General features: G+C 37.6%; 1 protein-coding gene across 2 annotated transcripts; it reads left to right on the top strand.

Annotated features, from left to right (window-relative positions):
* Positions 1–1,921: 1,921 nt before the first annotated feature.
* Positions 1,922–12,116, top strand: LOC121506710 (interferon-induced GTP-binding protein Mx-like). Of its 2 annotated transcripts, none has more exons than XM_041782561.1 (12): positions 1,922–2,612; positions 2,715–2,852; positions 4,181–4,335; positions 4,746–4,884; positions 4,968–5,166; positions 5,749–5,827; positions 6,305–6,427; positions 6,539–6,680; positions 10,095–10,253; positions 10,347–10,423; positions 10,505–10,741; positions 11,108–12,116. In XM_041782561.1, exons 1-12 carry the CDS (start codon positions 2,426–2,428, stop codon positions 11,516–11,518), a joined length of 2,046 nt encoding a protein of 681 aa, XP_041638495.1. In that variant the 5' UTR covers positions 1,922–2,425; the 3' UTR covers positions 11,519–12,116. The 2 variants fall into 2 exon arrangements, with proteins under 2 accessions (XP_041638495.1, XP_041638496.1); XM_041782562.1 differs by having other exon boundaries at positions 2,480–2,612; positions 4,186–4,335.
* Positions 12,117–12,688: the final 572 nt, after the last annotated feature.

Raw genomic sequence — 12,688 nt, 5'->3', positions numbered from 1 at the left:
TATGAAACATTACTGTTGCAATGACTTTTATGTTGGGCCCTTTCAGTGTTGCCAACTTTGTCGCTATATTTAACGAGTTTTCAGACCCCTCTAGCGACTCTTTCAAAAAAAGCGACTAGCGACAAATCTAGTGACTTTTTCTGGTGTTACTGGAACCTTTTGAAGACTCTGACATGAAAGCACATATCGTTGTAGCGCCTCTCAGTGAGCAGCAGGTGCTGCCGTGGGCCCCTCCCCATCCCAAGCGCTGACAAGCAGCCCACTCCTTGCACAGCAGTCCCTCTCAGCTGCAGTCAGAGCAGGAGATGCTCACGCCTCCATGTCCAGATTACAGATTTACTGCGCAGTGAAGGTGCCTTAACATTTTTTTCTGTTGTCTCTTTTTGGTCCATTTAGATTGGTAATGAAGACTGTATACAAAAAAAAATAAATTGATTTGTTGTAGGCTCTTAAGTGGACCATAAGGTTTTAAACTAAACCAAACGTAAGAAAACTAAACTTCTAAGAAAAATAGAATAATTAATAAATGATAAACCAAAAATAAAATTTAAAGTAACTCTGCCAGCGTATCTCTTGAGTCATTTTAAAGGAGACATATTATGCAAAAATCACTTTTTCAGGCTTTTCTAACACAAATATGTGCCCCTGGCCTGTCCACAATCCCCTCAAATACCAGAAAAATCCATTCCATCTCCTCCTCTCTTTCTCCACCTTTCAGAAAATGTGTGCTGAAACAAGCTGTTCTCAGATTTAGCTCCTGGTGACTTCACCAGGTGCATAAGCACCCTCCCCCAGGTTTGGTTGGCCCTCCCCCACTTGGAGGAAAGTTCTGCCCTCCTCTCATCCTCTCAACACAATCAGCTGAGATGTTGGATAGCTCAGTGGGTTATCCTGTTGAGGTTGATGGTTCAAATCCCAGTCAACTTCTAACCTTTGGATAAAAGTGTCTGTAGTACCAGGAGAACTGCATCCATTTCCTGAGAGGGGTGTGGTCAGGGGCGGAGTCACACAGCTAATTACCATTTAAAGCCACAGACACAGAAACGGCTGGTTCTGAGAAGGGCTGAAATAGAGGGGGTTTTAAACGCACAAAAATCCTACACTGGAGTGTTTTTTCAGCAACAAACTTCACAGGCATGTTTTGGGGACCTCTGAGACCAATTTAAGCTTGTCTTAAAAGGGTATAATATGTCCCCTTTAACTAGCCCAAATAAAGGAGGGTTGGAATTGTGACGTTATAAAATCAAAAATCGACAGAAGCAAGTTCATTTGTTGTTCTACACATAATAAGGGTCTTTTAACTAACTTTTTGTCAGTCATGATGCTTTTCCTCTCCTCTCTCCTACAGCATCCTTTACAATTAAATCCATATGGACAATTATACAAATTGGGTGATGACATCATTTAGCAACTTCTGGCGACTTTTGGCACAGCCAATAGCTACTTTCCTTACTGAGGAGTTGGCAACACTGGGCCCTTTTTTGATCTATACTAAGCCATATCTCACAGAACCAGTTTGGATTATCTGGTGCTAATATGGTGTTAAAATGCACTAGAATACAGGAAATGGCATCTACCTAACTGAAATGTTCTGGGGGAAGACCCCCAGACCCCCTAGGGATTTATTTATTTATGTGTGTTCTTCACAGTCCAATGTTGAATCTACACAGGTCTTATGAATGCTGATCCTAACTACAAACTAGCTTGAGTAGTCTGTCTAGTTAGTCTGTTTTAAGGCTGTATAATGTGCCATTTGTATAACATATAAACATGTCTAAAGTGCCCTCCAAAACTTGCAAAACTTAGCGCCTTCAGTGGCGAGAACGCGCTGCACGTGCCCTTTTTTTCTTTTCGCCCCCGCCCTTGAAAAAGTCCGTGCACGCCACTGATTAGGAAGGCGTCGATGACGTGAGATATAGTTTGAAACATCGGAGTAAGCAGATTTCCTGATAATGAAAGACTATTTCCCATCTTCTTAGCTTATAAAATGACAGGATGTTGACCTGAACTGCTGTTATTTCTAAGCTGACTTGTGCTTACAGTAACGGTGTGCATTGCAGGCCTGTTTCCGGGACTCTTGATACCCATATCCCGTTAATCAAGGGCGGTGGACCGTAGACGTCATGAGCCGACGTTTACACCAACTCGAAACCTAAATATCTTACGAAAACCGGTAGCCTCTCCCTGAAACAGTAAAAGTCACAAGGGATGAAAGAAAAGGAAACGAAACCTGTCAACGATTACAGCGGATGGTTTTCCGGAGAAGTAAGAAAGAAAACGAAATCTAACATCATTTCGTGTTTTTAAACGCATCTCAGCTAAGTACGCAGAAAAAGCGAAGTCCAGACTGTAGCTGCATCCTGCACAGTGCAAGTACTTAGCAGGGGAATTCATTCAACGTTACAGTAGCCAATAAATCCCCACCATGAACTCTCTGAACCAGCAGTATGAACAGAAGGTGCGTCCCTGCATCGACCTCATCGACTCTCTCCGCTCTCTGGGTGTAGAGAAGGACTTGGCTCTGCCTGCTATCGCCGTGATTGGAGACCAAAGCTCGGGGAAGAGCTCCGTGTTGGAGGCGCTCTCTGGGGTGGCTCTACCTCGAGGGAGCGGTAGGACCATTGCTTTACCTAATGACTTAAAATAAATTATTTTGTCAAATAACAAATTTATATTGACTATTTTATTATATTTTTTTACTATTTTATTTTTAGGCATTGTGACACGATGTCCTCTGGAGCTGAAGATGAAGAAAAACAGAGATGGAGAAAAGTGGCATGGAGTGATCAGCTATCGGGACTTTGTTGAAGACATTTATGATCCTGCAGATGTGGAGAAAAAGATCAGAGAAGGTACACATCACAGTATTTCAACCCAATAGCTTATTTTCCCTTAAAAGTTGGGACACAGTGTGAATCTAAACAGATTATAACGGTTTTTTTAATTGCTGCATCTTATGTTCCACTGAATACACATTAAACACTAGATATTCAGTGTTTAAAATGATGAACATCCTTGTCTCTCTTTTTGGGAATATACACAGTCTGAATTTTATACCTGCAACACATTCCAAAAAAGCTGGGACAGGGGCAAGAAAAGACTGGGCAAGTTGTGGAATGCTCAGAAACACCTGGAGAGGATCCCCCTGCCCCTTTTTATTTTTCACTTTTACTAGGTTTTTTATTTTGTTTTGTTTTTTGCTCATTTGCATTTTTTGTTTAATTGTTTAGTTTGATATTATACTGATCATTGTAAATAGTGAAATAGGGAGAGTGGGATGAGAGTTTGTGGTTATGTTTTGTACAAAAAAAATAAAAACGTATCCAATTGTATGACAAATTGTATTTTGATTAAGTTTGTGAAGTGTTTGTAAAGTACTTCACTGCATCTACAAATATAAGTTAGGACTGTACCATGCAAAGTCAACAACATTCAGAAGCATTGTTGACTTCTCTGGGCCTGAGCTCATCTGAGACGGACTGACCTAAAGTGGAAAACTGTGCTTTGTTTTTGCTTTTGGGTCTTTTGGGCCAAAGAGGAACAAGACTGATTTCAACACACAAAGTTCAAAATCCAGCATCCTTGATGGTGTAGGGTGTATTAGTGCCCATGGGATGGGCATGTTGCACATCTGTTAAGGCATCAGTAATACTCAGAGGTACATGCAGGTTTTGGAGCTACATTCTGCATGAATACAACATCCCATTAACCGAGTGTGGGTACAAGACTGGTCTGCATGCAGTCCAGACCTGTTTCTCGGCTCTGTTGAGCACCTTAAGATGAACGTCAAGGAAGAATGAGAAAGATTCCACTTTCAATACCTCAACAATTAGTGTCCTTAGTCTCCAAATGCTTGATGTTGTTTGAAGAAAAGGTGATACAATACAGTGGTATCATTCTCCTGTCCCATTTTTTAAATATCTTGCTGGTATCAAATTGAGAATGTGTGTATATATTTTAAAGAGTAATACAATTTATCAGTTTGCAACACTAAAGACCTTGCTTTTGTGCAGTACTCAGATCAATGCCAGTCAAATGAGATTGACAAGTCACTACATCCTATTTTTATTTATATTTTACACAACATACAACCCTTTTAAGAAATTGTGGTTTGTATATTTGTATTTATAATGGAGGAAGTTAAAGTCAGCTAATGATCACCGTTTCCTATCTTCCCCAGCTCAGGATAAAATGGCCGGAGTAGGGGTGGGGATCAGTGAAGATCTCATCAGTCTGGAAATTGCCTCTCCTGATGTCCCAGACCTGACGCTCATTGATCTGCCTGGCATCGCCAGGGTGGCTGTAAAGGGACAGCCAGAGAACATTGGAGAACAGGTGAACTCTTCAGTTCTTTTGGGCCATAAACATGTCACGTTAATGCTTGTTCAAAAATGGATTTTTTTTTTGTTTTAGTTTTGCTTAATTTTACCATTAAAATCAGGGACTGCAGTCTCACTGAGGCTCACAATAGATGCACGATGATAATAAACTACAGTTTCAGTATTTCATCCCAGCTCTCTTTACATTTATTTTGTCTGTATCTGTATTGTTTTGTGTGTGTGTGTATTCTTAACTCATTCAAAAAAAAATTTCCTCTGTATGTAATGCATACTAGACCTCAGAATAACTAGTCAGTAAGTGTGGCAGTAGCTTTCACTCTTCATGTAAGATTATTACTATTTTTTAGTTGGATTTAGTAAGTGAACGGGTTTAACTCTGGATAAAAACACGAATTGTATTTTCAGATCAAGAGGCTGATCCAGAAGTTTATCAAAAAACAAGAAACCATCAGCTTGGTGGTTGTTCCATGCAACGTGGACATAGCAACCACAGAGGCCCTGAAGATGGCTCAGGAGGTGGATCCTGATGGAGAGAGGACTCTGGGTAAAACAGAAAGGATTTGAGAAAATGGCTACTTGTAAGTATTTCAGATATTTTTCATGTTTCATATGTTTTTTCTTGCTTAGGTATCTTGACCAAACCTGATCTGGTGGACAAAGGCACAGAAGGGATGGTGGTGGACATCGTCCATAATGATGTGATCCACCTGAAGAAAGGATATATGATCGTCAGGTGCAGGGGTCAGAAGGAAATCACAGACAAGGTGTCTCTGACTGAAGCCATAGAAAATGAGAAAATCTTCTTTGAAGAGCATCCTCATTTCCAGTTAGTTCATTCTCTTTTTGTGAATATTAAAAAATAAGAAATTTAATATGGCTGTGAGGTATGTGCATGGTAACTAGGGCTGTTAAAATAGTAAAATTAGTTTCAGGATTTCTGTAGTTAATCCTGATTAATCACATCAATTTTACCATTTTAAAATGACACTTTTTCAACAAAAATTGTTTTCGTGTCATTTTGGATTGTTCTGCTGTCTTACCCCAAGGGTACTTGGCTTCCTGTTTGCATACGGACCAGCCTTTATAGGGAGAGCAAAGTTTTTAACTTGAACTTAACTTTAAAAAAGGAACTTTTTATGGATTGAAAACGAAATACAAGGTCCAGATGATTTTGACTTGTCCACTGAGCTGTCTGTAAGTTTTTAAAGTGAAAATGTGGACTAATTTGTATTTCTGTTACTGCAGGGAGACATTCATATGGGTTACCAAAGTTGGCTAAAAGACCCAATAAAGCATGGGATAAATCCTGAATAAATAATTAGTGCACTAATTCAGGACTTGATTAATTGTGATTAATGCAATTATTCTTGACAGCCCTAACACTAACATTAATATTTTCTGTTTATAGGGTTCTTTACAAAGAAGGACATGCCACTGTTCCCAAACTGGCTGAAAAACTCACCCTTGAGCTGGTGCATCATATCCAGGTGATGAAGCCTTTCCACAGCCCTTCCAAATTTTCTTAATTTTTGTACATTAAAACAAAATTAGTTATTTACTTCATCTAACCTACAGCCTGCATTAATTCTACATTGCTGTAAGACCTTAAGTGCTATTTACAGTCTGTTGTTATTTCAAGACTCCATCATATTTGTCCTTTTACCACACATGAATGATGTCTGGTAAACTGAGGTGTTTAGAGTATAATTAATGGTAATGATAAAATAATAAGGGTTGAATGTTTGAGCCTTCTCTTTCGCAGTGAATTTTCACTTCAACTTCACACAGAAAATGGTCTAAGGAAGGCTGGCTAGATAAAGTTGTGTACAGTCAACATTAAATATTTGGTTGCATGTGCATCTCGCCCTACCAATCCTGGGAAATTGTCTGTGCAGAGAATCGGTACAGCAACATTAGTTTGCCTTCTTCAGTTGTTATAGGTTTTCCCCCTGTGTTATTTGTAGAAATCTCTGCCCCGACTGGAAGAGCAAATAGAGAATAAACTGAGAAAGACTCAGGCGGAGCTGGACAGAATTGGCAGTGGACCCCCATCTGATGTGAACGAGAGACTCAGCTTCCTTATTGATGTGAGTTTAGTTTTCTACATACAGAATATGGCAGCATCAAACCTGGAGGATAACAGTATAGATAAGAGCTTTAAGAAAAAACTGATTGACCCTCTTGTTTTTATATTTTAGAGAGTGACAGCTTTCACTCAGGATGCTATCAGCCTGACTGCAGGGGAGGAACTGAGAGGAGGATCCAGGATCAACATCTTTTCTACTCTCAGAAAAGAGTTTACAGCATGGAAAGAGCTGATAGACCGTTCAGGAGTGAACTGTAAGCACATCACAAATTTTAAAAAAAGAATTTCCTTGCCTCAGGTTTAGTTTAACTAAAACAAAATTGTATCCCTTATGTGAAGTAAACTATAAAGTTAAAAGAAAACATTTATTGTCTTAACATCAGTGCCTTTATTTATAGAAACACAACAGGTTTCTAAATTTTGAGTAAATTAAAAAGTATATACTAACGTGCTGCCATTATGAAATGCACTGTGGGTAGCGATGTCAAGTGGTTGCATTGCTCTTCTCACATCTTTTCCTATAAAGCCTTTTAAATTTTAGCCTAAATGCAGTGTTAGTAAAGATGACAACAAGGAAGAAGCTACTGTAAGGTTCATCAAGTGTTCATCACCCTTGTGAGACACTATTTTGTACATTTAAAAAAAAAACCTTGACAACAGACCATCAACTTTACCACTTTGCTTTCTGCCACTTAAATAATTTACAGCCAGTTTTAGTGCTGGTGGGGGTAACCCGATATCAGCAGACTTCTGCAATAGGACAGAGTGGTCAACGATATCGAAAGCCTTTGATAGATCTAAAGTGCAATGCAATGATCTTTAGAGCCAGTGTCATTTATATCATTTCGACCTTTGTTGCTGCAGTGACTGTACTGTTTCTTTCTGAAGACAGACTGCAACTCATTAAAAATGCCATTTTGTAAAAAAAAAAAAAAAAAAAAAAAAAAATCCCTTTAAGTGGTTATAGATCAGCCCCTTCAGCACTTTAAACAAAACTGAGAGTTTTTAAATCTCTCTATAGTTTTTTTGGAATTTGTGATTTTTGATTTAGAAATAATCTTACAAATAGGGACAGTGGTCAATACTATACAGGACTGGCACTGATTTTTTTTTTTCTTAATTTCAGCATTTATGTCATTTTTTTAATGGGAATTTTTTTTTCTCTTTTCTTATCATTTGTTCTTTAAAAATGCAGTCCATGTAATTTAGACAGTGCACTGCCTGGGAGTCCCGCACAGTCTTGGAATGCAAGTATTTTATATTGTTCTCTGTATACTTTAGTACGTCAATTATTTTAAACTGGGGCCTTATTAATGGACAAATTTACAACAATTTCTAAAATCCTAACTCTTGAGATCACAACTTCATATTTTCATATCTATTCTTTAAATAATTTTTAAAAATCCTGTTCTGTTGTATTTTTTTGTTTTGTATTTGATGGTTTAATATCTAATAATGTAAGTAAAAGTAAAAAACAGTTTTCATTTCATAGAGTTAAGGTTGTCCTAAAAAAATGATACCAAACATAAGTATGGTAAACATTTTCTGATATTGTCAAAAGAAAAGTATTGACAAATGGCAAAAACAGCCTTCTGGACTTCTACGGGTTAATAGTTGATTATTAAGCTTCCTCATTAATACGCATCCACCATCTACACAATAATATATTATTTAAGACTTATTCTAATATATCACATTAAATACCAATAATCGTTTTGTACAACAAGCAAGATTGAATGAAGAAATGTTTATCTTAATCCATTTTAATTAACTCAAAAATTATAATGTTTATTAATGGCATATTAATCCTGATAAAAATAACTGTTTGTGATCCAGATTAAAATCCTGATAGACATATTGTCCTTAATCAAAATATATTTGAATACAGTGCTTAACAAATTTATTAGACCACCTGTCATATTTGTCTCAAAGACCATCCAGCATCATGAAGTGCTTTAATGCGGACTCTTTCATTTTCAGTGAGCTCTCCACGTTTCACCATTTTGAACAGGAATGAGGAATTTCAAACTGAATGCACCCAAATTTGAGCCGGCTCACTGGGCTTCTCTGAGAAGTCAGAAATGAATCAAGCATAACATTCAACCACTAAAACGAATTTTTCTCTTCAGGAATGCAAGTAAATAACTATAATTTGACATATTAATCAAGAAATATTAATGTGCTTTACTATTTTTACAGTTTTTTTGTAAATCAGTAAATTTGAAAATTCATGGATAACAATAATAATTATATTTTAGCATTAAAATATAATTTTGGTTAAAGAGCTTCTACATATTGGTGTATTAACCATTGCAGAAACATAAAAAATGATTTTGGTAATTACCAATGCTGTTAATTTAGGGCAGCTGTGGCATAAACCTTTGGTTAGGGTTAGGGTGGTCTAATAAATTTGTTAAGCACTGTATATCAAGATATACATTTTTTTTTTTAATTTACATAACTATTTTGATGAAGAAGTAATGTACAGTGATGTAATGTGCAGTCTATGGTAAAACATGTAATAAACACTTGATTAATAATTGGAGTTCAGAATTAAAGAAATATATGTTACCAAAGAGGCTGAGGCGCAAACAGACTAGCTGCAGCCTGTTCATTTCTGACGGCCACTCTAATAACCGTTCATCAGTGACCCTGTTTATATCAGAACAACTAAAGTTTTTGAAATAAAATAAGAATAGACTTTTGTTTAGGGTTAGAGTAAGGGTAAAGGGAGTGGTTAGGATACCAAAAAGTTTAAAAAAAAAACCTGTTACAAAACGTTCAATAAAGCTGAGTAAACAGTCTGGTTATAGAAAAAAGCTCTTCCTCCATGAAAACATTCTAACGCAGCCAGCATAGCTTACATAGCCCTGTTAGCTGCATAAGCTAACTTAGATAACATAGCTGACAGAGCTATGTAGCTAGCGGAGCTAAAGCTAAGCTCACAAAGGAGCTGCGTAAGCTACACATCATCTGCGTAGCTAAGTGAGCTTTAGCTACATTTGCTAAAACTCACTTGTAAAGCTCACTTGGCTACATTATCTTATGTAGTGACATTAATTATGTGGCTAGTGTGGCTATGCAAGCTTCAGCCATAGCTAATGAAGCTAAAGTGAGCCAACATTCGTGTAACTACTTCTAAAACAGATCTATACAGAATTTAACCCTGAATTAGGCCTCTGACCTTTTACTGTTAAATTTATGAAATGTTGAGTTTGCAGAATGTGGTCGTTTCATGAATGTAACTGCCAGACTTTATGAATAAAGATGATTTTTTTTTTTTTTTTTTTTTTTTTTTTTTTTTACATAAAACCGGAAATACATTGCATGCGCAAATTACAGCATTTCTTTTCTGAGATACATGACGTCTCTGATGAACAGTCTGTGAGAGTGGACATCAGAAATATACAGTCAGTTTGCACATTAATATTTGCCTGTTAAAGCAAACAGCTGAAAGGTGCATCACTTTAAATGTAGTTGCCACAAGGAATTGTGGGATTGTTCTTTCTTTTTGCTTTTTCAACAGATCCTATGCTCAAAGAGAAAATAAAGGAGGCATCTGAGCTCTTTCCCTTGTCATTTAGAGAATTTAAAAAGTTCTTGTCATGGCTACTAATTAAACAAATTCACTCAGTTGCTCTTTTTCCACCAATTCCTCTGTCTTGTAGTCAACTGGAACATTGAGAAAGAGGTCACTCAGTATGAAGGAAAGTACAGAGGAAGAGAACTGCCGGGCTTCATCAACTATAAGACCTTTGAGGACATGGTCAAAGAGCAGATCAAATATCTGGAGGAGCCTGCAGTCCAGAAACTCAAAGAAGTGTCAGGCATGTGTTATGATACTTAAAATGATTAAGTGCTGGATTGAAATATGTGAAGCTCTAGCTTTGAATTTTGTGTATTTTGTCTCTACTTTTTAGAAATAGTGAAGACAGAGCTGCATAAGGTGGCACAGAACAGCCTGGTTGGATTTCCTAGCCTCATCAATATGGCCAAGGTGTCATTTTCATCATTCACTTCTACTTTTTGTATTCCTTAACATGACTGAATAGTCTTGACAAATCTTTATGTCCTTTAGATAAAGATTGAATCCATCAGGAAGGAGAAGGAGGCTTTAGCTGAGTCCATGCTGAGGACTCAGTTTAAGATGGAGTCGATCGTGTACACTCAGGACACCACATACAGCAAGAAGCTCGGGAAGAGGAAGAGGGAGGAAGAGCAGGCCAACGCGTCTCCTCTAAGTGTTTTAAAAAGCACAGTTGGAAGTGGAGCCACTCTGAAAGAGATGATCAAACACCTTAAATCCTACTATCAAGTAAGTGTAAATTACAATCACATACACTTTATTGTTATTTATTGGGCACATTTTCAAAGTAAATGCTTGGATTTCTGTTTAGTTTTAAAACTTATTTACTGAAAATTTTACCGTAAATTCATTCTGTAATTTTAGATTGTTCAGCTCTAACAGCTAAAATAATAAACTTTCAAAATGAAATACGTGAAAATAGCATAATTACATATAAACTGCATTATATGCATGCAAGCAAGTATGAAGAATAAAACCAGCAGAACAAAACTACAGATAGTAAAATTATAACAATAATAGCCTAAATAAGAACATTCATGTGACATAACAACATAAAGGTGGTTTAATATTGACAAACTATGTCCAAAATTACAGATTGCAGGCCAGCGTCTGGCTGACCAGATCCCCCTGGTGATTCGCTACCAGATGCTGCAGCAGACTGCCATTCAGCTGCAGAGGGAGATGCTGCAGATGCTTCAGGACAGGGAGAAAACTGAGTTCTTGCTTCAAGAAGATGCAAGAACAAAGTTTGAGCGAGTCCAGCTTCAGAATCGACACAAGCGCCTCACAAAAGCCCGTATCCTGTTGACCAATTTCAGCATGAACATATACAACTTCAGCAAAAGGCCAGAGATACAAGAGGAGGGTGTCATGAATTGTGGCCCTGTTGGTGAGCTGACCCCTCACCTGCAGACAGGATCTGGGAAGACAGGGGTTGGCTCCTTCAAATTTAAAAAGTCTGGAAGACATAGGGACCATAATTCTGTTCCATTGGCCAACTACTAGTAAGTCTACAAACAGTTAATTCAGCGTTCCTCCCCCTTCTTCTCACATCCCACTCTTTTCTAAGTTTAAAAATAATCACCATTTCTCAGCTTAAGTGTTTACATCATTGAGAATGAACGTCAATTTTGTTACGTCTGCTGATGAGTGGCCAACAGCATCAATATTGATGCTGTTACACTCTAGATTTAAAAAAAAAAAAGAAAGAAAAGAAAGAGACTCATCTTATTTGTGATCTAAAATGTCTTCGTAGTCAGGGTATAGTTTCTTCACATTTTGTATCCATGCCTGATTTTTTTGTGGGGACTTTTCTTTACTTCATTTCCAGATCTGAATCTTTATTTTATTTTATTTTACCCTTGATTGCAGAACATATGTTTATTTTTATGACAATTTCTTTAGAGGGCTTTTGAGCAAATACTGTATTTAACAACAAGTGACCAGCAGCTACAGGCCGATAAGCATTCTTCCTGCCATCTCTAAAGCGGCTGAAAAAAGTTGCCGCTGAACAGTTAATTGCGCACCTGAACAAGGTAAATTTACTACACCCAAGGCAGTTCGACTTTAGAGCACAGCATTCAACAGAAACTGCCTCCTGCTACTTTCTGGAGGTCATCAAAGCAAGTCTTGACAAAGGAGGGGTGGTTGGTGCAGTTTTCTTAGATCTCTGTAAGGCCTTTGATACCGTAAACCACTCTATCCTTTTATCAAAACTGTCAAATTTTAAACTTTCTTCTGGCATTCTTAATTGGTTCCAGTCATACCTCACCAATCGCTCTCAGTGTGTTAGAATAAAGGATAAAATGTCACCAATGAGAGCTAGCTCCCTAGGAGTGCCACAAGGGTCTATCCTAGGCCCGTTGCTGTTTAGTCTCTACATTAATGACCTTTCTTGTGCTTGTGATGATGTAGACACTTTAATGTATGCCGATGACACGGTCATCTTCACACATGGAAAAGACGCAGAGGTAGTAGCAGCAAAGCTTTCTGCAATAATGGAGAAGATTTCTGTGTGGCTCAGGCTTTCCTGCCTTACTCTAAACATGGAGAAAACGGTAACCATGTTTTTCTCTACTCAAAAAAAAAGAGTTAAAAATCCCAGAGTCTATGTAGGTGGACAGTAATACAAAATGTTGAAGAGTTCAAATATTTAGGTGTAGTCTTTGACTCCTC

The sequence above is a fragment of the Cheilinus undulatus genome, linkage group 3 (assembly GCF_018320785.1).
Source record: "Cheilinus undulatus linkage group 3, ASM1832078v1, whole genome shotgun sequence".
Taxonomy (NCBI): Eukaryota; Metazoa; Chordata; class Actinopteri; order Labriformes; family Labridae; genus Cheilinus; species Cheilinus undulatus.
The sequence above is the reverse complement of the archived record's forward strand: the minus strand, read 5'-3'. Positions and strand labels throughout refer to the sequence as shown.

Excerpts from the sequence above, each read along its gene's own strand:
- LOC121506710 (XM_041782561.1), top strand. The coding sequence starts at position 2,426 with ATGAACTCTCTGAACCAGCAGTATGAACAGAAGGTGCGTCCCTGCATC. Across the intron at positions 4,336-4,745 it reads CAGAGAACATTGGAGAACAG|ATCAAGAGGCTGATCCAGAA; the intron begins GTGAACTCTTCA and ends TTGTATTTTCAG. Across the intron at positions 6,681-10,094 it reads AGACCGTTCAGGAGTGAACT|TCAACTGGAACATTGAGAAA; the intron begins GTAAGCACATCA and ends TCTGTCTTGTAG.